This window comes from Mycteria americana, chromosome 7, assembly GCF_035582795.1.
Source record: "Mycteria americana isolate JAX WOST 10 ecotype Jacksonville Zoo and Gardens chromosome 7, USCA_MyAme_1.0, whole genome shotgun sequence".
NCBI classification, from domain to species: Eukaryota; Metazoa; Chordata; class Aves; order Ciconiiformes; family Ciconiidae; genus Mycteria; species Mycteria americana.
In genome coordinates, this window is record NC_134371.1 from 70490179 (window position 1) to 70514545 (window position 24367).

At 50.8% G+C, this 24367-nt stretch overlaps 2 protein-coding genes across 6 annotated transcripts in view; both read left to right on the forward strand.

Annotated features, from left to right (window-relative positions):
- ACADM (acyl-CoA dehydrogenase medium chain) overlaps nt 1-24367 on the forward strand; it is a 769283-nt gene that overhangs the window by 603578 nt on the left and 141338 nt on the right. The window lies entirely within an intron of this gene.
- Nucleotides 6522-23306, forward strand: LHX8 (LIM homeobox 8). 3 transcript variants are annotated; one of them, XR_012776656.1, is made up of 9 exons: nt 6522-6681; nt 7001-7159; nt 10197-10318; nt 11810-12030; nt 12488-12591; nt 15577-15672; nt 16788-16971; nt 18974-19061; nt 22946-23306. XR_012776656.1 is itself a non-coding variant. In XM_075508996.1 (8 exons), the coding sequence occupies exons 1-8, from the start codon at nt 6601-6603 to the stop codon at nt 18976-18978; spliced, it is 972 nt and encodes a 323-aa protein (XP_075365111.1). In that variant the 5' UTR covers nt 6522-6600; the 3' UTR covers nt 18979-19090. The 3 variants fall into 3 exon arrangements, 2 of the variants coding, with proteins under 2 accessions (XP_075365111.1, XP_075365110.1); XM_075508996.1 differs by lacking the exon at nt 22946-23306 and having other exon boundaries at nt 18974-19090; XM_075508995.1 differs by lacking the exons at nt 18974-19061; nt 22946-23306 and adding an exon at nt 17726-18261.

A 24367-nucleotide genomic window follows, 5' to 3' on the forward strand; every position in this document is an offset into this window, starting at 1 on the left:
GGGCGGCCAGCAGCCCGAAGGCGTCCGGGGGGAGCGTTGCCGCGGCGCCCCGCGCTGCCCTCCCGGGGCGGGCAGCGGCGGGGGGGCTCCCGGCGGGGCGTGCGGGAACGGGGGGACAGTGCGGGGCCGCGGGGACAGTGCGGGGAGCCGGGCGCGGGGGCACTGCGGGGCGGGGGTGCAGTGCGGGGCCGCCGCGGGCCGGGAGGGGCTCGGCGCGGGTCGGCTCGCGGCGCCGGCGGACTGCGCGGCGCGGAGGGTGCGCGCAGCCCCGCGGACACGCTGACCGCGCCCCCACCGGGGCCGGACTCCGGCCCTACGAGAAGTGCGGCACCAAGAAACGGGCTCCTCGGGGGTGCCGGGAGGGTTTAGGGTTTCCACAACACCTGCCCGGGGGCCCGGCGCAGACCCCCCCTCCCGGGCCTCGCTGCGGCCTGCGGGGCGAGCTGCGAAGAGCCGTCGGCGGGCCTGGCCCCGGTGGGACGGGGAGCGGAGCAGCGGGGGAGCCCGCGGCGGGGCAGAGATCGCTCCCCCGGGCGAGCCCTCCTCCTGCCGCAGCCCCTCGGATGCTTCGCAGAAGTCCGCCCAGGGCGGGGTTCCCTGCGGTACCCCCCCCCCCCCCCCCCCCCGCAGGGGTGCGCGGGGAAGGAAGGGTCCCTGTCCTCATCGGCCGAAGGAGCTGCAAATCTTTCGAGCTACTGCGGCTCCGGCGGGCCCCCTCCTCCCCCGGCACACGCGTTTCCATTTGACGACCCAGGTCTCCTGCCAGAGTCGTGTTTATCCATCGCATAAACAAAAGTGAAAGGAATTAAGCGGGCAGATACGATAGCTCCGGGGAACCTCTCGGGCCCTCCAGCACGGAGTTACCATGCTCACAGAAAACAGGACGTCCTTACAACTGAAAACACGCAGCGAGCTTTGTAGCTATGTATTTATAAACAACCGCCGATGGTTTCCGTTTTGGTTTTGCCCTCCAGTACGTTAAGGGCAAACTACTCTTTTCCCTAATTTGATCGCTGCTTTAATTTCCTCTGTCCCCAGCACTTTCCCTAACTGAATGACAGCGTGACACAATTAGCACAGACGCTTAAAAAGTCAACTTCTAGATAAAGCATTCACCGCGGTTTCAGGAACGCGTAGGTGCAACGCTTAATTCGAACACGCACAGGTTTCATCCAGATAGTCTGTTCATCGTGCAAGGACCAAGAGGTGAAATAAGTAGATCTGAGTAAATGAAGCAAAATTATTGCAGTTACACACTGGGGTGCCGAAATGACTCCCTGCACTTCCTCCTGCAGTGCAAGGGCCAGTGCTCTAAAAAGATGCAGGGCTGCATCCACTACTAACTCCCTTCGTGCCCTCTGCCTCCCCACCCCTCCAGCCCCCAGGTTTTTTCCTGTGGGAAGAAAAAAAAAAAAAATTGCATCAAGTTCGGGATGTTGGTGAGGGAACCACTGGCTCAGGAATCCAATTAGGAAATAGAAACTTTTCGTTTTGACTGATCTGGTCATTCACAATGAAGCAACGCGGAGCTCCACACTGGAACAGCCATGAGCAAAAGCCACACGTGTGCAGCGTTGGAGGATCCTGGACCCACAAAGCAGAGACAGACAGCCTGGCCCACGAAAAGTGCATTGCACTGGTTTGGCAAACAAGTAATTGGTAAGAGACTGGGTTCGTTTACTTCTCATTAAACCAGCTCAGAACTACGAATTCAGGGCTAGTCCAAACCCTGCAGCTTCTACCAGTGGCTGCAGCCAGTGGGGATGCAAACTCACAGAGAGCAAGCCTGAGAGCGCTGGCTCGATTTCCTTGCCTGTCTTCCACAGCCCACAGAGGCCCCCGCAGCCCAGGACGCTGTGGTCTACAGATGGAAAACCTCCGGATACTGGCAGGTGTGCAAATACCAAAGTACGTGTAAGAAGATGGCCGAGACAAGAGAGGGGAGCTTGCATGGAAGTGAACTTTGTCCCACAATAGCTGTCAGGCTCTGCTCTCCCATCCGTCTCTCCTGCCAGACAGCTGCTGGCGAAGGAGGCGAGCACATGGCCCCGCTGCTGCACAGGGAGCAAGCTGCGGGGAGTGGGGCAGCCGGCCCGCGGGCCCCCCTCCCGCCTCGCCCGAGCCCCCCTCGGGAGCAGGGACAGACGCGGAGGCCCGTAAGCGAACGGGGAGGTGAGATGGCGAGCCGAGGGCACGCAGCCGCTCACGGGACACAGGAGCGCGCTTCCACCCAGGCGGGGCCCGAACCCCGCGGGGCAGAGAGCGGGAAGGGGAGGCGGGGACCCGGCGGATCCCGCAGCGGGGCCGCCCGGGGTGAGCGCCCGGGAGAGCCGCGAGGCCGCCGGAGCGGCCGGGGCCGCGCGGGGCCGGGGCCGGGGCCGGGGCCGAGGCCGGGGCCGGGGCCGCGCGTCCCCGCTGCCCCGACAGCCGTGCGAAGCCAAGCGCCGCGGGCCGAACGCCCGTCCCGCCGGTCCCGCCGGCCTCCCCCGCCGAGGACGCGGCCTTAGCGGAGGCGCGGCCAGCGCGGAGGGGGCTCGCCGGCCGCCGTCGTCCTCGGGCGGAGCCGGGCAGGGCACGGCGCTGCGGGAGCCGCCGGTGCCGGGCGCAGGGCTGCGTCGCCTGCGCAGCGACCGCGGCCGTGCCCGACGGGGCTAGCCGGAGGTGGGCGGCCCGGCTCGCCGCGGCCCTGGCCTCAGTGCCCGTTTCTCATAAGCTGGCCGCCATGCCTGTCTTCGTTTCTCAGCAGACCGTGTTTTAACGGCAGAACCAGTTTCGCCAGAGCAGCCTCCAGAAAGAAACATCCAGCCGCACGCACTTGCACTACGGTGCAGTCTTTGATTAAGAGGCCTATATGCCAACACCCTCCCGTTAAAACAACCCTAATTCTCCGCGTTCGGTATTTTATTCGTGCTGTGCCTTACCGTCAAATATTTAACCATCTCTCCTATGTGCGACTGATCAGCGCTCCCACCCACGCACCTCCTTGCATTACTTGTCAGAGAGAGGAATCGGACCCAGACGCAGTCCCCCCGCCGGAGCGTCCCGCGGGAGTCCCCCGCTCCGCTCCGCTCTCAGCCTCGACAGGACCAGGCCGCGGCCGCCCTGCCCTGCCCTGCCCTGCCCGGCCCGGCCGGTTCCCCTGCCCTCCCGCCTCCCCCTGCCGAGACCCCCGCCGCGGGGCCCTTCCATAGGGCCCGGCGCCCCCGGCGCGGAGCCCGCGGGGCGAGGAGCGGCGGGATTAAAGCAGCATCCGAGCCGTGCACCCCTCCGGCGTGCACGGAGACAGCGGCAGGGGGACGAGGGCGCGCAGAAATCGGAAATTCCCTGCGCGTCTGCGCGTTTCCATCTCATCAAAAAACGGTGCTGGGAATTCGCACTGAAATGTCGAGGGCGTGTGGTCGCAACGATGACATTTAGACTGGACTTTGGAGAGAGAGGTGATAAAAGCGCGTAGGCGAAGCACGGGTGGAGCCCGGATACCCGAGCCCGGGCACGTTCCGCGTCCACCCTGCACACACTGTAGCGTTCCGGACCTCTCCTCGGAAATAACGCCTCTCCGCTAGGCTCGGCCAAAAGGCTCACCTCTCGCGAAGCGCCCCCGGCCCCCGCAATAACCGGGCTCTGCTACCCGCTGTCTCCGCGCCGGGTCTCGGCCCGCCTCGTCCTCCCGCGCCTCCCGCGCCCGGGGGCCGCCGACCCAGCCCACGGCTCCGCGCAGCCCTCGGAGAGGCCCGGGGCAAGCCCCGCCAAGCCCCGTCCCCCCGCGGCGTGCCCCCCGCTCCGCCGCCGCAGACCCTCGCCCCGCGCGGGCGCTCCCCCGAGCCTCGGGCGGGCGGCCGCGGGGTCTCCGCCGCGGGGCCTCCGCCGCCGGGAGCGCACTGCCGCGGGGCGGTCGCGGCCGGACGCCCAGAGGCCACCCCGCTGCCACGGTCCGCGCCCAGGCAGGCAGCGGAGGGGCCCGCGGGGGGAGGGGGGGGCGGTGGCGGGGCGCCAGCGACCGGGGGAGCGGGGCGGCGGGGGTCCGCCTGTCCCCGGCCATCAGCGCGCCCGCGGCGGCCCCCTGCGCCCGCTCGTCGCCTGGCGGAGCCGGGCGCCGAAACGAGGGAGGGGGGCGGCGAAGCCTCCCGGAGGCTGCTTTTCCGCCCGCACCCGCTTTATGAATTACTGATGCACGCTCGCGATCGCCGTGGGGAGCAGCGCGCGGACCGACCTTGTTGGCTCCCGCTGCGGTATTTTTCAGAGAGGAAAGGTGTACGCACACAGAAAGGGAGTTATTTTATAGAAACCTAATACGCAGCCCTCCGTGAAGCGCGCACGAACACCCCGAACTAACTCGTTGACAGCGCAGGAAAGGGACCGACGAGCAACGAACTCGACGCTGCTCCCGGCCGTGCAACGGTCTCGTCGCACCCCGGGCTTACCCAAGGGCTCTGCTCACGGCGGGTCCGGCCCCCGTTTCCCCCGCGGCACACCGCTTTGGAGGCCCGCACCAGGTGCTCGTTTGCCGTCGTGCCGCCTAGGACAGACGGGAGCTCTAACGCCGTACGCGATGGTCACGGACGGGGAGCTCCGCGCGGAGAGCAGGAGAGGGAGTCCCGGCGGGCTCCGTGCTGGATGCGGCTCCGGGCCGCGCTCTCCGCGGGGCGCGGACGCGCGCCCCTCCCCGCCGCAGCCCACGGGGCCGCGCCCACGCGTGGCCCCGGACACTCGCCGCCCGAGCGCTCGGCCGGTGCCGGTCCGTGCCACCCCACCGCGGACGGGGAGCAGAGACCCGAGGGGAAACGCCGGGAGCGCGGGGCCCCGCGGCGCGGCGGCGAGGGGCGGCTGCCCCGGGGCGCAGCGCCGCGCTCTGCGGGGCGGCAGCCCGTCGCCTCCCGGGGCGGGTGGCCCCGCAGGAGCCGCGCAGCCGGGCCCGGGGGCTGCGGGACCTCGCCCCGCGGGGGCCGCCTGGGCCGCGCTCCGCCGGCGCGGGCCGTCGAGGGAGAGGGGCCGGGGGCGGCGCGGGCAGCCCCGGGCGCGCCGGGGAGTCGCCCGAAAGCCGCCTCCAGGCCGGCGGGGGGGGGGGGGCAGGCCGGGGCGTTCGGGGCCCGGCGGAGTCCCGCGTCCGCCCGCCGCCGCGGGGCCGCCCGGGGCTCCGGCCGCCGGCCCGCTCTGCCCGCCGCGCCGCGGCTGGGCCGGCTGTCGGCCGCGCCGCCCTGAGCCTCGTCGCGGCCAGAAAAACAACGCAACCGCTACTTGCCCCGCTGCGGCAGCGGCTGTTAGGGACACGGGGACTAGATTTAAGCGAGATTCTGTCCGGGGGGGGGCCCGGTTTTAGCGCTGGACAAACGAGTGACTGGCTAGGGAGGTCCCGGATTTACCGGGGCTGGGCACCGCCGCTCCTTCGGTTACGGTCCGGCAGAATCGGTTCCTGGGATTTGAAAGAACGATCACAATTTTTAGAGAAGAGTAGGGGAGAGAATATGGGGCTTCTCCTTTAGAGAAGGGGAGAAGAATACGAGGCTTCTCCTTTCATACGGCTTCTCAAAAGCAGAATTCCCTGTTACCAAACTTATCGTATTTGTAAGCGTAGGGGCAATTCTCTCAGTTCGCTTTACTACGGCTCTGCAACATGTCTTGCATCTATCGTCAGGCGGAGCTGAAACAAAGAGAGGGGGAAAGATGGAAACATAACGACACGTTTAATTAAAAACACCTGGCTAGTTACATACGTGCAGAGACGCAGACACCCGTTATTCACCTCACCTGCGATGGACAAGCTGTTGCTTTATTCTCCCGAAATGTCCCGAGAACGCCAGCGGTATTTGCTTTGAGAGAACTCTGCGGGCAAGGTTTGTAATCGTGGAAAAAGCGTGCCAGCAACCCACGGCCCCCCGCCGCTGAAAGAACGTTCTCGTTTTCCGGGGAGCGCCTAGCACCCTCTGTCCGCGGCGCGACCGAAGACGCCGGTGCTAATTGGCAACATCCGCGCTCTCTCAGGCTTGGTTTCAGGACCGCGGTACCGCTACGGCCTTGGGGCAGCTCAGATGCTCCTCCTTTAGCCTAATGAGAAAGGTTTTATCATGGCATCTCGGAGGCGCGAGCAAGAGTAGAAGCGGCAAGGCGGGTTTAGGAGCTGCGAGCCTAAGCTACGGGAACGCGCCGGGGCTTGGGGTTTCCGCAGGGCGGAAAACCCTTTCCCGTTCACGCGTACTCTGGCTTTCCGTCGTGCTGGCCTTCTCGCCGCTACGGAGATGTAACTGGAATCTTTGTTTAGACTGGGGCGGCGGGGGGAAGCGGTGTCAAGCGATGAAAACGAACGGGGGGGGGGGTCCTCTGGGTTTTTTCGTTGCCGTTTTTTGCTGTCGTTGGTTGCCCCCCCTCCCCCCGCACGAAGCCCGGCGCGGGCTCGCTGGCGGAGGCAGCGGCCCCGCCACGCTCGGAAGGCGGGTTTTGCGCAGGAGGTGAGGCCAGCGAGGCAGGTCCCCGCGCGGCGGGGCCCACCCCCTTGAAAACAAAACTTTTTTCCTGCAGGCGCTGAGCGCAGAGACCTGGCGCGGGGTCCCCGGAGCCGCCTCGCCGCGCCCCCGCCGCGGAGCTGGCATGCGGTAGGGCAGTGCCATGTATTGGAAGAGCGACCCGATGTTCGTCTGCAGGCTGGAGGACAAGGACCTTCCCGCGCTCGGCGGCCCCTCGGAGAAGGTGCGCGGGGCGGCGAGCGGGCGGCGGCCGGCGGGGAGGGGGCGAGCGCGGCGCCGGTGCCGCTGCCCGGTGCGGGCGGCGGCCGCTCCGGTGGCCGTGCGGCGCCGCCGCTGCCCGCCCGAGTCCGGCGGCCCCGGGCGCGGCCCTTCCGCTTGGCCCCGCGCAGGAACGCCGGCTCCCGCCGCGGCCCTCCCCGGCGGGGTCCCCCGCAGGTGCCGGCAGAGCGCCGGGCCGGGCCGGCGCCGAGCTCTCCCCGCCGCTCCCGGGCGAGGCCGGCGGGGCCGGGCGCTGACCGCGCTCTCCGTGCGCTCCCCCGCAGGCGAGCCCCGCAGCGGGCGACGAGGACTCCTGCTCTTCCTCCGCCGCCCTGTCGCCCTCCTCCTCGCCGCGGTCCATGGCCTCGGGCTCCGGCTGCGCCCCCAGCAAGTGCGTGTGCAGCAGCTGCGGCCTGGAGATCGTGGACAAGTACCTGCTGAAGGTAAGAGCGCCCGGCCCGCCGCCTCGGGGGGCTCCCCGGCCTCGGGGCCGCCGCCGCCGGCGTCTCCCCACCGACGTGGCGGGGCGGTGTCGGCCGCGGGACCGGCTCCCTCCGCGCCGCGGCCGCGGGGCCCGGCCCGCTCGCACGGCGCCGTCCGCCCCAGCGCCGCCCGGCCCGCTGCCGCCCGGGCCGCCCGGCGGAGCGCCCGGCGAGCCCCGCGGAGCCGGGCTCAGCGGGCTCCGAGGAAGCTCGCCCCCGCCCGACGCGCCTCCCCGCACCGCTTGCCCGCGCCGCCGTTGCCCGAGCTGTCGGCGCCTGTGCCGCCGCCGTGGCTGGCTCCCCGTCCGCCCGAAACGGCGTGCCCTGCGGGAGGGGGAGCGTGTGAAGGCACCAAGTTAGTTGCGTGCTTGTCTGTGAGGTTCGGGCCTTGGAGGAAAACGGAATCGCTGCTTACGGTTTGGGTAGCGCTTTTCTGCGCTGGGATTGTCGGTTCTTGCCGTGCTGTAGGAGAGAGCGGGGAAGAAAACTCACGGTTCCGAACGTGGATAACTTCCCTGCCGCGCTTTACGCTCCTGGTTAAGCGGCAGCGGCGTGACCCGTTTGTTACTAGCCAAAATAAATCTTCTAGTGCGACGTCGTGGATCTCAAAGCAAAAAGTGCCTCTTGAGAAACGTGGAAAGAAGTTATTCCTGTAGAAGGTGGTCTGGTAATGTCTGTGAAGGAAACAAGCTGTGTGATTGCGGAGTAGTTTTGCTAGCCTTAGCATTCAGGACTGAGTAAGATCATTTAAAAACAAACAAACCCATGTGACTTTAGACATAAAGTGTCAGTGTGGTTGGGAGGGGGACTATTTTCCTTCTGTGTTACAGCCATTAAAATTATCCTGGATCAGACTTTTGCCCTCTCTCCTTTCAAAAGTGAGATTAGACAATCATGCTAGAAGTCACTTGATTCCATTAGATGCAGCCTTAAATAAGGCCATTGTATATCCTGCAAAGTGAAAGTCGGTAACGCCGCTGAAAACATCTCAGTGGTGGTGTTAGATCATTTGCTTGGATCTCGGCTGGGGTGAGGAGGTTGAAGGAATGTGTGTGCTGGGTTGGTGGTCATTTAAAGTAGGGTAGGTGCAGGTGTGGGGCAGCTGCTATATACCTTTTGCTCTGGTAGATCCCAGCCACCTTTGCAATGGGCTGGGCTCGCATGTGAAGAGTGCAGTAGGACCGGGAGCAGGGCTAACTCGAACTTGGTTCCAGTCCCAGTAACTCCAGTGACATTTTGGTAGCTCGTTTACTGGTCATTGCTGTCTCCTGTCTGAACAACTGGGATGAAGTGGCTTGGAGCAAAAGACCTCCAAGTGATTTACCCTTAAGTTTAAATTAGCTGTTACTGCTTCCTGCACAGGCAGAGAGAGACAGGAATCTGTGCTGGTAAACTGGTATCTTGCTGATCGTCAGCAGTATGTCTTCCAACTTCAGCCCTGTAAATCAATAAGTAAGAATGTAGACGGGCGGCATCAAATGGGACAGCTATCAAAGCTACTGCTGTCCTGTTCCAAGGAAGAGCGTTAGCCGCCAAAGAACAGGCGGCGAGATGAGCTTTGCGTGGCCGGGATGTCAGCTCCCGCTTCGCAGAGCTGTGCGCCGGCAGCCTGGCTGCGTGCGGGCTCCGCTCGCCGGGGCTCCCGGGGTGGGCCCGGGCGGGGGTCGCCTGGGGAGCCTTCGGGCGGGGGGCTGCTGGGCAGGCCGGGTCTGGCCCGAGCGCTGCAGCCTTGTGCCTGCCCGCAGCGCGTCTGTTTGCAGCAATACTCAGGAGGATCGCTTTGGTGACAGCCGTTATCAACAGTTTCGCATTATGTTGTGGTGCAAATTTGTCAGTGTATGGGAAGATGGCTGCCAGCGAGGATGGAGTTGGGAGAGCGTTGGGCGACTGCAAACTGCGATGTTATAACCTGCAGAGTGACTGAAACGGGTGATTCCAGCATGAGTGTTGGAGTCGGTACCGCTCTTTCTCTGTGGTTTGTCTGGCAGCGTTCTGATGAAAGGCACATCCTAGATTATCTCAAATCTGTTGCTTTGCCATAGGCGTGGGCTGTTTGGTATGAGATGAGAAATTGGCTCAGAAAATTTAAATAAATAAATACATCTAAACTTAGTCATTGTTTGGTTTACAGAATTCCTCCTATGCAGCATGGGATTATCCAGAGGGTTATTACTTAATTTTTATGGTCACTGGGAGTCTTGGGTTTTCAAATTAAGTTATTTAGCTGATGTGCGATGCACAATGTCTGCACGACAAAGAATCCTCTTTATAGGAGAGAAGAAATTAAAATAGTTGCACTCAATTTATTTGCCCCAAAATTATAGAGTTTTCAAAACTGCCGATTGCTGCTGCTTTCCATGACTATGTCTAGTTTCACCATGGATATTACATGTTAAAGAATTGTTGAATTTGCTATTAAAGCAACTGCTGATATTTTGAAACTCGCACTCTGTTCACTAACTTTGCTTTAACAGAAACCTGGCAAATGGAAGATGTGATTCATGGTGTGGTTTTATTTGACAGACTTTTTTTTTTTTTTTTCCTTCAATACTTCGCATTTTAAAATTTCAAATCACTTTGTGAAGTTTGTTCTTTGTTAGGCAGGACTCTTGCAGACTGGGAAATAAAAGTACGTAAGTTAGCTGCCTTCCCAAGGTCACGTGAGGCCAAAACTTGCTCTGTTACTCTAATGCTATGAGAACAGAACTGGGCACAAAATACCTACGTGGAACTTGAATCTCTTGCTTCCTCTTCTGGTGCTTTTAATTACAAAACCATGAAAGCTTATCCTAAAGACTTCCATCAAATTAATTAACCCTTAATATGCATGCAGTTCTACAGGAAAAATGTTTTGCCTTGAAGATAAATTTTCCGTGAATCATGGTACATGTAATTTTTGGCCTTGTCTGTATGGATGGAAGAAATAGTTTTTGTAGATAGGAAATGTACTATTGGTCGCGTAAACGTTGAGGGATATCTTTCTTTTACGTTGTTGCAGGTAAACGACCTCTGCTGGCACGTGCGCTGCCTCTCGTGCAGCGTCTGCAGGACATCTCTAGGAAGGCACACCAGCTGTTACATCAAAGATAAAGATATCTTCTGCAAACTCGATTACTTCAGGTATGTCATGCAGGAATATCGTTTCATTAGATAACATGTTACGCTTGCTGGTTACTTAAGCCACAACTAAAATGCACACTTAGGCTCTTCAGTTTTTACTTGCTAGGTTTATTTTCAGTAGTTAAACTGTGAGGTTTCTTGCAGAGGGACTTGGGAAACCCCAACTCTGTCTAATGTAACTACCTAGGAAGCCTGCCCCTCTGCCCCTCTGTTGTTATGCACAGCTACTGCATTTATACAATAACTTACGTCTGTGTGGGGGGGAAGTAAGCCAGAGTCCCTGCCACCGTAAGGTTGTGCAAAGAACCGTCCTTGGGTGATGCTGATTGAGAATACAAGGTAGGGTTGAAGTGATACTCTGTTGGGACTAGCACTCCACTGGTATGAGACTTAGGGTATCCCATGGAACTGCAAAGCCAACCCAGAATAAATCCTGTGATCTTTAAAAGAAGCTTTCAGCAGTGCTCCGTTGATTTAGAACATGAAGCATTCTTCAACATTAAGGTCTAATCCTGTAAGGAAGAATATTATTTATTCGTGCTGGCATCGAAAGTACTCATGATACAAAATCTTTGGTCCAGAAAGTAGCAAAAAATTTTGCTGTTAATTTTGGAGTGATTGCTAGTGCTTCCCCAGACCAAACTATTTATGGGATTCTCACCTGTGTAGTGAATGGATTATGTCCAGCTCGTCACTTTTGGCACTGAAAGAGAGGGAGGGGGCAGGCTGAATGCTGTGAACTTCTAGAAAAACAAAGCTTTGTGGGACTTAACAAAAAACAAACAAACAACAACAACAAAAAAAAAACAACAAAAAAACTTACGAGTCTGCAAAGATTTTCAGGACAAATTCTTATCTACATAATCAACATATCTTGGTGGCTAGTTTTCTCTTCAAAGAGAAATATTCTACCATAGTAATGTGAATACTTGCAGATATTTGAATTTCTTTTAAAATCATAATGTGATGGTAATTAAGGAAATAACTATGAAGATACAGGTTTTCCCCCTTCTGCTGAAAGGAACTGAATGATTAGTGAAGGTTGATGTAGCTAAGTATAATAATTCAGACTACTACTAGAGTAATGTGAAATGTATTTGAATAATTGGGAGAATTTTGAACACAAAGTCTACTGTTTCCAGCTCCCACTCTCAGCTTTTTAAAGAGTAATTATCTTTATGAAAGGAAAGATGAAGAGTTGTGAATTCATGTAGGAGTTAAGATGTTTCAATTTTACTCTTTGCCTTATGAAAATGTTAACTTCTATAGTTCAGTAGTGGTCTTGCCTTAAGCTATCAGATGCAAACTTGCTGATTTTGTTGCAATAAAACCAGGGTTACGCTGTCCCCTCGTCCTGTGTGGTCAGCCCGCTTGCTGCAGGTCTCGGCCGCGCTGCCACATCCGGGTCGCCTCTAACCCTCCCGGAGTTACCCTTTGGCCGAGATGGTTGGTGTCCGTGCCGTCACCCTCCGCTTGCCTTTGTTTTCGCAGGCGGTACGGCACCCGCTGCTCCCGCTGCGGGAGGCACATTCATTCTACCGACTGGGTCCGAAGGGCTAAAGGAAATGTATACCACTTGGCGTGCTTTGCGTGCTTCTCCTGCAAAAGACAGCTTTCTACGGGAGAGGAGTTTGCTTTGGTTGAAGAGAAAGTCCTTTGTAGAGTACATTACGACTGCATGTTGGACAATCTGAAAAGAGAAGTTGAAAATGGTAACATACTGCTTTTGTTAAGAACTATGTTTGTGGTTTAGTTTTAATTACATTGTTGGGTTTTACTTCGTCTTCCTTATTAAGAGGTAATTACCTAGCTTTACTAAGGCTGGAAGCACAGGTTCTTGAATTAAAATAATGTGCAAATTATTGGATGTTTTAATCTTTTTTAAGTTTGTATAACTTGTTTTCTATCCTAAGGAAAAGAAAGCAAGAGCATATCTAGTTGATAAAATATCATGCTGGATCTATTCCTTCCCTCACTTGCAAGGGAGTCAGTTGGTGTGTAATGGGTAATGGGGCCAGATCAATTTAACTTTGAACAGAATATGGCTTTTTTAAAGTTGAAATTCAGCTGGCCAAGTGCTGTTGGTGATTGTTGGAGGACAGTCTGACTTACAATTAATGTCCTTTTGAATGTTTAGCAGACGGCGTTGTTTTCTTTTTAATGCTTCAGGTAATGGGATTAGTGTGGAAGGAGCGTTGCTAACAGAACAAGATGTTAATCATCCAAAACCAGCAAAAAGAGCTCGGACCAGCTTCACAGCAGATCAACTGCAGGTAGAGGCAGTGCTAAAAACTTGCATAGTTCAGGCTTATGCAGGACAGAGGTGCTGAACCGATAGGAAATCGGATGCATATGTGGGGGGAAAGAAGAAGCTTGCATGCTTTAAACTCTTTCATAAACTATCAAGACACAGCATGTTTCTGGAATTGTTTGTTAGCTTCAGCAGTTTTATATGAAATAGTTACTCTTCAAGCTTTTTATTTCCCTGGGGGCAGCCAGTAATTCTGCAGAGTGGAAACAAAAAGGTGGTTCTATTTTGATTGCTCGATGAAATCTATTTAATCAGGCATTTACATCGCTACACATAATAAAGACAAAATATTTTTAGCATTATGTAATGTGAAGAGTTGTACTAAGGATGGGTACTGTATATGACTTCAAGACATTAACAGGATGGAAGTTTGAATTCTGTTGTAGTGCACAATGAGGGCTGCAAAAGATTGTGTTCTCAAAACAGGTAAGTATTGTGGGTTCCTGTTTATACTCGTGTGAACACAGGTTGACTCCTGTCAATGACTGTGTTCTTGTTTTGCTTTGGTTTATAGAGAAGATGGGGAATAGTTGCATATTTATTTCTTGGTTGCCCTTTTTCCTCCTAGGACAGTTCTCCTCAATACTTGCTTGTTAGATCGTATGTTATAGTCCTGGCTATACTTCTGTATGCCAGGAAGAAGGACTGTCAACAGGGACTCCTCTTTACTTTCCTTCCTTCTCTTCTTCTCCCAGCCCTTCCAAAATGTTTCACATGCCGATTTCCTCAAAGTGTCTTTGAGCTTTGCCTGTTAAAAATATACTAAAGTTGTTACAGTCTTGGTGTCGTATTTCAGGACCTAGCTTCAGTATTTAATGCTGCATGTTTTAGGGGGGGGGGAAACCCGCTTTTTTCATAGAGCTGGGTGGAGTGAAATACAGGGAATGTGCATTTGAAGTACTTGGCAGCAATTCTTGTACTGTCCAATTTGTTCTTGAACATGTGTTATTGAAGTATGTTTTTTCCAATGTCCTTGTATACTAGCTCAGCCACCAGTTCTGTTCCTTTCCACGGTCAGGGCTAAGGGAAGTGGGAGCTAGGAACTCTGGAAGTACCAAGTCAAAACCCCTCCTGTGGGGTCAAGCCTGCCCGAAGAGGGAGGGAGGGGGATTGCCTGCATCTGCTCTGCTTTCAGGGCTTCTTCTCTTGTTGCTACCTTGGCAAGAGTTAGCTCTGGACTGCCTCAAATATGAGTTGTTTCACCATCTGGATCACCACTTCGCTTAAATTAGCTTTCTAGGGAAAAATACCATGACTAGGGCCAGCTCCCCATGGGAGAGGGGTAGTGGTGAGACCAGATTCAGAGGTTTCAGCCTGTAGTGGGAAGGAAGCTGTGGCTTTCTGCCTAATCCCAGCTACGCATCCCCAGTTCCAGTTTATAACATGTCTTTGAGTTTCTGGTCACGGATGGCCGCTACACCGTTCGTTTTCTACTGTCTCAGACTGAGTTCTGTTTTGTTGGCCTGTCCTCTTGTTGTGGTGAAAGCAGCTGAAAAAAACCTAAAGTTGAGGTGTAATAACGTGTGAGGCATTTAAGCAGTGCTGTATAATACAGCATGTGGCTGGTCAAAGCTTGGTTTGCTATTTCAGCCGTGACTGGCGACAGAATGTGTTGTTAATACAAAACAAGTATGTTAGCAATAGTTTGACAAGGGCACAGGGCAAGGGCTCTGGACGTCAAGCTTGAAATTCTGCAGAAGGGAACTTTCTTTTCCAGCAGAAGCTGAATGGGAGATAGGCCCAGCCATCAGAGCAGGAGCTGTATTCAGGGCTGCTTCTTGTTTGCTATCAGTGAAACTTCCATGTTCCCCTCTTTTCCTGCTTTAAAGAAATTGTAACCTACTTCAGCAGGTGTTTGAGATCTTAGGGCCTCTCGTTGTTTAATGACGCTTGCTATCTGCTCAGTGCATCTGTCTCTGTACCTGTCCTTGATGCTGGTATAAGACTTCCAGCGAGAGAAGCATCGGCGGGATAAGTGACTGTCGGTGGCGGTGTGTAGTAACACACCTCGTGAAGTACTTGTACAAAAGCACGTCCATGCTTTTTGATGTCTTTGTATGAAACAGTAGGAAAGTAAATAATTTCAACGTTTCTGAATGTGGAGAGAAGTAGTCTGAATCTTCAAAGATGAAGCCAGGCAAAATTTGCAGACCATCAAGGGACAAAATCCAGAAATGAGAAACTACAGTTTACTAAGTTGCTGAAGACACCCTGCAGAAATCCATGAAGCCTTACTTCCTTAAATAAGGTAAACTCTTACAGGCTCTAAAACTGTTCAGGATGCAGGCCACGTTGACATCTACTTCCTCAAACAAAAGTAATTCGTATCCTAATGACGCGTGTTCACGCCAGTTTTTCTGTAAGAAGATGAGCGTAACCAGTCAGCTGGGTAGCGCAGGTCAGCCGAGGTGGAGTCTCTGTGCTCGCAGGTCAGTTGAAGGTGAACGAGGCACGGAGCGCTTCCCCGCTGCCTGCGGCCTCCGTGCAGCTGAGGAGGGTTAAGCTGCATGTCATGAAGATGCAGATAGTGATGGACAGGTTCAGAGGTGGATCAAAGTCCATTCCTTCCTTGCGCCGTGGTCTGCTGCTATAGGTGTTTTCTTTGTCTAGCACACTTGAATCGCTTTGCAGAGAATTTTTTCCCCCAGTCCTTTTAATGCAATCGTAACAGAGCACCTCCTCCGTTTTTTGCTACTGCCGAGCAGAATTCATTTCCTTCATTTCTGGTAAATGTCTCAGTTCAGTTAAGCATAATAAGGGGCTTGTATTTTGGCTTTGGGGGATTTTTTTGGTTTTTTCCTTAATGTATCGGGGACTGTCTGGGGACTAGTGATCACAACAGTTTCCTAAAAACAGCAAGGAGTAGGACCACAGCCTGAGAGGAGTCTCTAATGCTGCTCTCGGGACTGCACACAAAAAACTGCAGCCTCTTCTCTTGCCTTTGCAGGTTATGCAAGCACAGTTTGCTCAGGACAACAATCCAGACGCACAAACGCTTCAGAAACTGGCAGAAAGAACAGGCTTGAGCAGGCGTGTTATACAGGTGACCGTGCTAAGTTACTTGACTAACAAAGTCTGGTACTCGTCCATTGGAAATGCTTAACGACGATTTTCTCTATGTAGTTATTCTGAGGTGGAAAAAGATCTAATCTGGCAGTTTTAACATAACTTCAGACAACATCCTTAGCCAGGAATTGGTCTAGAACAAACATGTTAATTTGGAAAACTCGCTGTATTCCTCTTGCAGTTTGTGTGGAGGATTAATAATCTTCCAGGAAGAAACTTCTCAGCCTAAATAGCACAGAAATTGGCACTCTTCTAAATATAAATTTCTGACTTCAATAGCCTGTTCTTAAGACCTGCGCTTCTTGTTGAAAATGGCTTGTGGTATGACACATTAGGATTAAGTGAGTATCTAGTGAGCTGTTCTAGAGAGCAGAGTTAAAACACATACCTGTGCCATCCAAAAGTGAGAGAAGCACAAACTTGGAATCTCTGCTTCAAGGTGCCTCTCAGCAAACGTTTATACGCATGCTCTTTTTATACATAAATGTGAATTTTTATATAAATTATACATTTATATGTTCATATAAATAAAAATAAGTTTGCTGTTCCCTTGGCTCATTCTAGCCTGGAAGATCGCCAGGGTGTTTCTATAGAAATGAGGTGTCTGGCAGCTGTGATCAAGCCTTAAAAAAGTGGAAGCTTGCACGCTTCTCAGTGTGAAAAGGAAAACGGGTATCCTGTGAAAACCCTGCTTTGCTGTCGGTAGCGCCCGCGTCCCGTCTGTGCCCGTGTCCCGTCCGTGCCTGGGGCAGCGTCCGCGCAGCGGTGCGGGGCTGTGGATGCTGCCGGTGCGGGGCTGTGGATGCTGTCGCTCGGCCTGGCGACGCCTGCCGGGAGCCGGGCAGCCCCTCGCTGTGCCTGTCCGTTGCGGGCTGCTGGTCACTGCAGAAGCGTTCTTGACTTGCCCACGCTTGTTTGAGGCACCGTGTAGGCTTAAAATGACTACCTCGTCATTTGGACTGTCAGTGTTATGTTAAAGGCTCAACGAACTAACTGAATTCAGCTGAAGTTAGAACTCTGAGGTTTTTATTATGCTAATGTTGAAACAGAATGCGATCTGTCAACCTGATGTATGTTTTCCCCCCTTTTCAGGTGTGGTTTCAAAATTGCAGAGCGCGCCATAAGAAACACGTTAGTCCTAATCATTCGTCCACTGCTCCTGTCACAGCAGTTCAGCCCTCCAGGCTGTCTCCGCCCATGTTAGAAGAAATGGCATACTCTGCGTACGTACCCCAGGATGGGACTATGCTAACTGCTCTACACAGCTATATGGATGGTAGGTATAACAACTTTGCATATCCAGGTAGAATCATTATTGACTGTAGCAAGAACAGTTTACCAAGTACGGATTAAAGAAACTTAATAGATTTTTAATTCGTAGTATTCTTTGTAGACTATCTTAATACTGTACTCGCTATCCTCATTAAGAAGTGTGCCTCTTCAAGCAGTAGCCCCTCACTGTAAGAGCATAGCTGAAGATCTGGGTCTGAAGACCACTTTTTGTGCTTCCTCCAAACTATGAATACTAGTAATAAGAAATCAAACACTTTTTTAAATGCCCATGCCACGTTTTTAATGATACGTAACTTTAATGAAAACGGTTTACCACCCACTCCCTGACTCTTACCCCAAGGAATTTCGGTATGCCCAATCCAGCAACTTCACTGAAACTTCAGCTTCCCTCACAGTAACACGTGGTGGGGGAGCCTGGCGGTCAAAGGAATGTTTCGGTCGTCGTGTGTCTTAAGACCCAGCAAGTCAACAGCTTTGGCTCATATCTGCGATTAGGAGAGACCGTGGAGGTTTTGGCACAGCTAGGCTCCGAGCTGCGCGCGTGGCCCGAGCTGGTTTTTCTCCAAAGCGGTGGGGTGCGGTGGGCTGCGGGTGGGGGAGCGTGAATGCTGGGCTAGGGAAAAGCAGAGCGTGCTGCAGTGGCTGGGGCCAGCGAACTGTTGTTACCCGCTTATTTTACTAGCTTATCTCTTTCTGCCTCCGCTGAAGCTGACCAGTAAATATTTCTGTTTTTGTAGCTCATTCACCTACAGCTCTTGGACTCCAGCCTTTGCTACCCCATTCAATGACACAACTGCCAATAAGTCACACCTAATTCCTTTCTGTCAGGGATATAAACTATTAAGGATGTAACCTTAAGTCATTTATTGTGTATGGAAAATACCATTGGAAAGATATTAATGTTAACTTTTTATTTAACATCTAAAGCATTTTCAAGATCACTTTTGCTGCCCAGGTATGTAAGTATATTTAGCCTGCAAGACACTTTTATGGATTCTGCATAAATAACTATTACATTGTTTACAAGCCTTATTAAACACTTTTTTGTATTGTCTGGAAGTAGTCCACTCTAGTTGTGTGTGTTAATTTATTTGTCATCAAAAGAGCACTTTGCCTAAAAGAAAGGACTGACAATTGTGCAAAATGTTTACAATTCTTTGTGAAATTGTAGTTTATCATTAGTTTGTATCTGTAAGTTATTGCTGAAAGTATTACCTGTATTTGAGTTGTATACAGCCTATATGTTAAAGCTTATTTCTGTGAGTTTACAAAAATAAATTTTGGTTGCAAATATTTTCAAAATGAACTGAATAAAGTTTCTGCTGTAGCATGCTAAGCAAAAATGTTGCTGTGTTTATGGCTGAACTGTGATTGTTTGTGAAGCGCTTAACTTGAATCTTCAATTTTAAGAGAAGGGCCCTGGTATACTTAGGTACACTACACCAAGCTCAGGAGTGTTCATATCTGTCTCAACTGACTTTAAAAATCCTTTAATGGTCTTGAAACACCCCAAATAGGTGGTACTTTAAGTATATGCAGAACAGCACTGCTCCTGAGGGCGAGGGTGCACGCCTGCAGGGTGAGGGAAATGGGGGATATACAGGATAGATTTTTAACTGTGATTTAAGCCAGCAAGTGGAGAGCCTAAATTTGCATCCGCTTTAACATTTCAAATTTTTACTACTTCAGCTTCTGGGGTTTTTTCAGTGGTTTTATCTTGCAATTTTGTTAAGCAGGGTGGTAACCGATATGCAATACTTAAACAGAGTCTGCACTTTTCAAAGTAAAATCTAGTTCAGTATTTAACTGACCTGTATCAAACTGCATATGAACAGAGATGGGAATTCAGTCAAATGCACAAAAGTCTACTGTGTTTCAAACTGTTAATGTGCTAAGACTTAATTGCGAAGGATGTTTGCTACACTGATTTGATGGACAAAGGCTAGTGCATACTATCAATTCAACTGATTTTTTTGTCTTCACAGACTAGTTTCCTTCAAGGATTTAAGACGGGTAGATCCCATCTGCACACCTAAACTTTACTTGCATCAGAAGGAAATCGTACTCTTGAAGGTGTGTGTGTTGGTCCACGTGCTTTTTTTTCCTCTCCCAACTAGGAGTTAGTGTCTCCACTCTGAAATTTTCTTGACTGTCCTGGTCAAACCATTTCAACGTGGAAAAGGTAGCATTCTCCCTGCCACCATGTAAATACAATGGCTTCTGAGAGCATAACTTTAATGGCAGGCTCTGAATTATTCAAGTTCTGTAAATTAAATGTTGGCACTGTTTCAAGTGCTACTCACAGATGTCTGAGCTAACCCGAGTAGCAAAAGCAATCTTCCTCACTGGCACAGTGGTTTGTCTGGGCTAATATTCTCCTGCCACACTTTTTTCCACAAACAATGCTAAAGATATGAGGTGGTGTGGAACTTGACTGACTTTACGTTTTATTCTAGCATACATAATTTCTTAGTGAAATACTCTGACTTTACGTTTTATTCTAGCATACATAATTTCTTAGTGAAATACTCTGACTTTATGTTTTATTCTAGCATACATAATTTCTTAGTGAAATACTCTGACTTTACGTTTTATTCTAGCATACATAATTTCTTAGTGAAGTAGTCTGGGTGGACAACTGCATTCAGTACGTTGTTTTCAGTACCTAAGCTAGCTCCATGTATCTGCAGGATACAAAACTCCATGCATAGCAGCAGACAGACTGGGTTTCGTTCATTTGTTGGGTCTGGAATGCAAGTAGGACAACCTTACTGCTGAAGTTTTACCAGTTAAACACTAAATAATGATAATTTAGATCTTAATGTAACTTGGCAATTTAAAATACTATTCAGTTGTCTTGTTTTAAAATGCAACTTGACTTACATCGAGTCCCTTTAAAGAAAAGTAATTATTCACTCTAATTTGAAGGACTCTAAGCAGCTTCAGGTTGCCTGAAACAAAGTCTAAGCTTATTTATGAAACACCCCTTCCATTCAGTTCCAAAGTCAGCGCAGGATTAAAGTAAATGGGGAGCAATTTTCCCATTTCCCTATGAAAACAGGAGGATTCATCTTTTACTACTGTGAGTGCTTGAGCAGCTATTTGTAAGTGCAGCTGGGAAAACGTAGAGTTGAAAATAGGAAGCTCCAGCAGAGGCTCTGGACCTCTGAGTCTTCCCTTTGAGAACGTCAGATGGGTGCCACGGGCCCGCTTCAGCTGTCCACAGCCGGCGTTGGGCTGCGTGGGGCTGACGAAGCACGTGGAAAACTGAGGACAGTTCAATGCTGCTCTCAACTGAAATGGTTCCTGTAGCCTGACTTGCAAGTTTGAATGCTTCTCTTCTTCTGCTGGTTGAGCGCTGGCTTGCACTTGTGACTCTGCTGCTGAGCAGTTCTGCCCCTGGAGCCATCCCTACTGCTCCTTGCTGTTTAAGAGAGTAACCTGGATTTTGCCCTGCTGAGGAAAGGCATGGGATCTCTTTACAGGACGAGAATGCAGCTATAGCTAGGGCAGGAACAGGTAGTGTGCTGAACCAGTGCCTTTTAGACTGCACAGGTTCAATTTAAAACTGAAATGTTGTATGAAATCAGCATATGAAATAAATGGGTCTCAACATCTTGCTTAGAAGGGACCTATCTGGAACAGAGAACAATACAGAGCTCTACCTCGTGCTCTGCTGTGTGGATGCTTTTGCAGAGAACTGCATTTGTAATACAAATATTACAAATATCCTAAAGTGTTTAGCCTGCAAGGTAGGATGATCATATGGCACTTGCTAATAGTTTCAATGCAATGTATCTTAAGAAATTCAAAATGGAGCTAATGATGCAAAACATATTTTGCATCAAGAGGTTCTCGGAGGAAGAAATACCACTAAAAAAGTTAGTCACATCTCGGAAGGACTGTGAGAAGACGGGCTAGCGACTTCCACTCCTTTTCCCCTTCTTTCCCTGACCTGTCTAACCAATGCAGTGTGGGGCTGGTCACATACTACTGTGTGCTGGAACAAGTAACTACCCTGCAAAATAAAATTTACACTTTATTTATATTCAACCTGCTGTAGGAAGAGGGAGAAATAGAGATGAAAAATATCCTCCTAGTGCAAACTTCACAGAATCTCTAAAGGATGTCTGTTTATTATTAGAAGTTGATAGTATTTCAGTTTGCGGAGTAAAGAAATAGTCTATTGCTACAGCATCTTCAAGATCTTTTAGAAATATTCCAAACTCTGCAATTAAACAAAATACAGGAATCTAGATGTTTTGAAGTTCCGGCTACTCACTGGAAATGTGGGTTCGTGTTCATATAAAGATAAATCTGAAAAGTTCTCGGGCATTCTCTAGTCTGCTTTTCACCCCAAGGCACAATGAAATATCTTAGCTACTGCTAGGGGAGATGTTTGACTAATCTGTTCTTAAATGTCTCCAACAGTAGAAATTCTTAGAGATTCCACAGGAAATCTGGCACTTCCTTAGGAAAAAAAAAAACTCCAACAAAAGAAAATGCATAGTATTTTCCTCCCTGCCAAACAAATCGGATTCATCGAGCTTGTCATACCAAGTCAAGTTTTCTAATTGTTTCCGTGCTGTTTTCTTTGTCCATCATCTTGAAGGATGAAACTGAGTTTTAGCCAGGCCCTTACGATGCTCAGCAGGAGGATTAGGGCACATAAGTTGCTCGTTGCTGTGTGTTGCAGGATGACGACTGCTTTTCTTCTAATAGCACTACCCTCCATGTTCTGTTTGTGGTCTTGTCTCCTGTTTACCATTCTCCGTTGATTATTGCAACCTAGGTAAGCAGCTTCTATTTTGCCATACTGAATTTCACGCCGCTTCTTTCTTACTATTTCTCAAAGTTTTCAAAATCATTTTGAATTCCAGTTCCGAGCTCCTCCGTACTGCCTCTTCTGTATTGTCAAAAATTGACTAAGAATCTCTTTATTCTGTCACCCAGGTAATTAACTAAAATACTGACTAGAACCTGATCCTTCAGTAATTCCATTTTTCAAACAGGAGAATGTATTGTGTGAACGGCTTACCACTACTTGTTTTCCAGCTTGTCTGTCCTGGGTTATTTCCCCATCTTGCTCGCGTCAGACTGTGACACCTACAACTTCTTGACGGCGTGCACAGGTGCTACCCTTGCTAAAAGGAAGCTGAGCTGATCTGACAGCCCCACTGTTTGATTTCTTGGTACTGCTGGTGTGGTTAAGGGTTTAAAATTCTTGAATAAAATAGACTGAAATGAAACCGCATTATTGCATTCCCTGGCTTTCCTCTGCCCAGTTCCTGGGCTCTAGGCACTGAATCAATTCTTCTTTCTCCTGGCATCTCTCAAAAATAAGAGTTAATGGTTTGGAGAGGTGGCTATCTGGCTCAGCTGTCCTGGGACAAAACGCAGCAGGCCCAAGCTACCCAAAAACATTTAGTTTGAAATCATCTAGAGAGCTTGCTTTTGTTGGCCTTGGTACTAACTATGCCAGTGACTTGTTCATACATTTCTTTTTATATTTGTTTGGTTGGGGTTTTTTGGTCAAAACTGATACAGGTGGAGGTCTAGTTTGGCCTTCTGGTATTCACTGCTATAGTTTGGACTCTGAGTAACAGATCAGTACTAGCCATGCTCTTGATTAGATTTCTTAATAAGTGTACACAATGCTGTTTTCTCTACCCTTGCTGACGTTTGCTAACGCTGCCTGATTTTGTGAGCTGGCTTTCTGGGGAGAAGTTCATGTTGTTTTTTATATTTGCATTATAGTAACCATAACTACTTTCTGCATCCTTTCTAAGACTACATCTGAAGTTGAAGAGTTGCTTGAAGTTTAGGCAAATAGATCTTATTGCACTTCCGCCTTGCCTTTATTCGTTCATTTTTTGTAAGTATAGATAACTGTTGTGAAGAGTTTCCATCTCTGAAGAAACTGATGATTCTTGTCTTCTCTTCCTGAAATTTTACAGCTCAGCTCTGGATTTGTGGTATGCCTTCCTGAACCCCTGTGTTTTCACCTTGCAATACACTACGCCTTAGGACGTGCAAAGTTAGTGATGTTGTAAGGATGGGTAGTCAAATAGATGTACGAGGAATAATGTCTTCATAAAATACACTGTTTCCAGAAATATTTTGACACATGCATCGTGCTTTTGTCTCCCTTTTCCTTGTCTTTTGTTAAATTACATTGCACTTAAAATCATTACTGATTCAAAAGTCACAATAGTCTCTGAAAACTGATTCTCTCCTTAATTCGGAATGACAGCTGGTTTATGATGGAAGTGTGTATTATTAAAGTAGAAGTTGCAAGCCTTCTGCTTTTTGTACAGACGCGCGTGTGACCCGCTGTAACAGCTGAGGCGATCGTCCCCGTTCTCTGCTGTGCTAGCAACACGAACACCAAGCCAGAAATTCCGGTCGCCCTGCGCAGGGCTAGGAGACCTGCTGCCCACAGCCCAAACCCTGGCTAAGGGTTTACTCGATTCCCTACTGCTGATTTCACCCGTGGCTTTCATCATTACAGTTAACGTATGTTTAAACTCCAAATATCCAGCTACTCCATACGTACTCCCTAGAGAACTACTTGGGAAAAATGTGTGCACCTGCAGCAGAAAAGAATTTTGCAAGTTCAAAAATTTAACTTCAGTCAATGTAATTCTGTGTGTTACTGCTGTTGCTAGTTAACTTTTAACTCCTGCTCATTCTAGAATTAAAAATTAAGCAACTAGACTTGTCCTACAAGTCACTAACAGCGTGATAACCAAGCTGTTTCAAAAAATGAAAACAATTGATCATTAGTTTAAATGAAGAGCAGAAAAAACCCCTGAACTGGTTTAGTTAACTTCTGAAAATCCACAGCTTAGTTACGTGTGGAGGAGTCTCCAGGACAGTGACATCTAGGGACAGAGAAAGATAGCACAAGGTTAATAACGAAACAAACACAAACTACCTCTAAGTTGTTAATAACCTGATTTACACTGAAGTATATGTTTGCACGTTTGAACTGTCCTATTTCCTTTTACAATAAAATGAGCAGTTACTGAAAACACACCAATCTATTAGCTCTCTCTCACGCGTCGGGTAGAACGTGCGAGAAGAAGGTGCCGTAGGGGGCATCCGCTGCACGACTGGGTACTTTCACCTGGCGTTAACACACAGCAAGGGAATGCAATTCTAACAGTAACTTCAGGGAGTGACCTTCTGTTGCACTATGTAGCTATCCCGGTTTCCAGCAGAACAGTTTTTCCTTTAAGTTGTAAGAGGATGCCTTTGCAGCTACGGGTACGGTTGTAACTAAGGCTCACCCCGTTAAGAAATGCTGAGTCCAGAACACGTTGAGCAGGGTGCTGTTCATGCAGGCTCGCTCTTCCTGGAGGTTAAAGGGAACGGGA

Excerpts from the sequence above, each read along its gene's own strand:
- LHX8 (XM_075508995.1), top strand. The coding sequence starts at position 6,601 with ATGTATTGGAAGAGCGACCCGATGTTCGTCTGCAGGCTGGAGGACAAG. Across the intron at positions 7,160-10,196 it reads TGGACAAGTACCTGCTGAAG|GTAAACGACCTCTGCTGGCA; the intron begins GTAAGAGCGCCC and ends ACGTTGTTGCAG. Across the intron at positions 12,592-15,576 it reads TCACAGCAGATCAACTGCAG|GTTATGCAAGCACAGTTTGC; the intron begins GTAGAGGCAGTG and ends TTGCCTTTGCAG.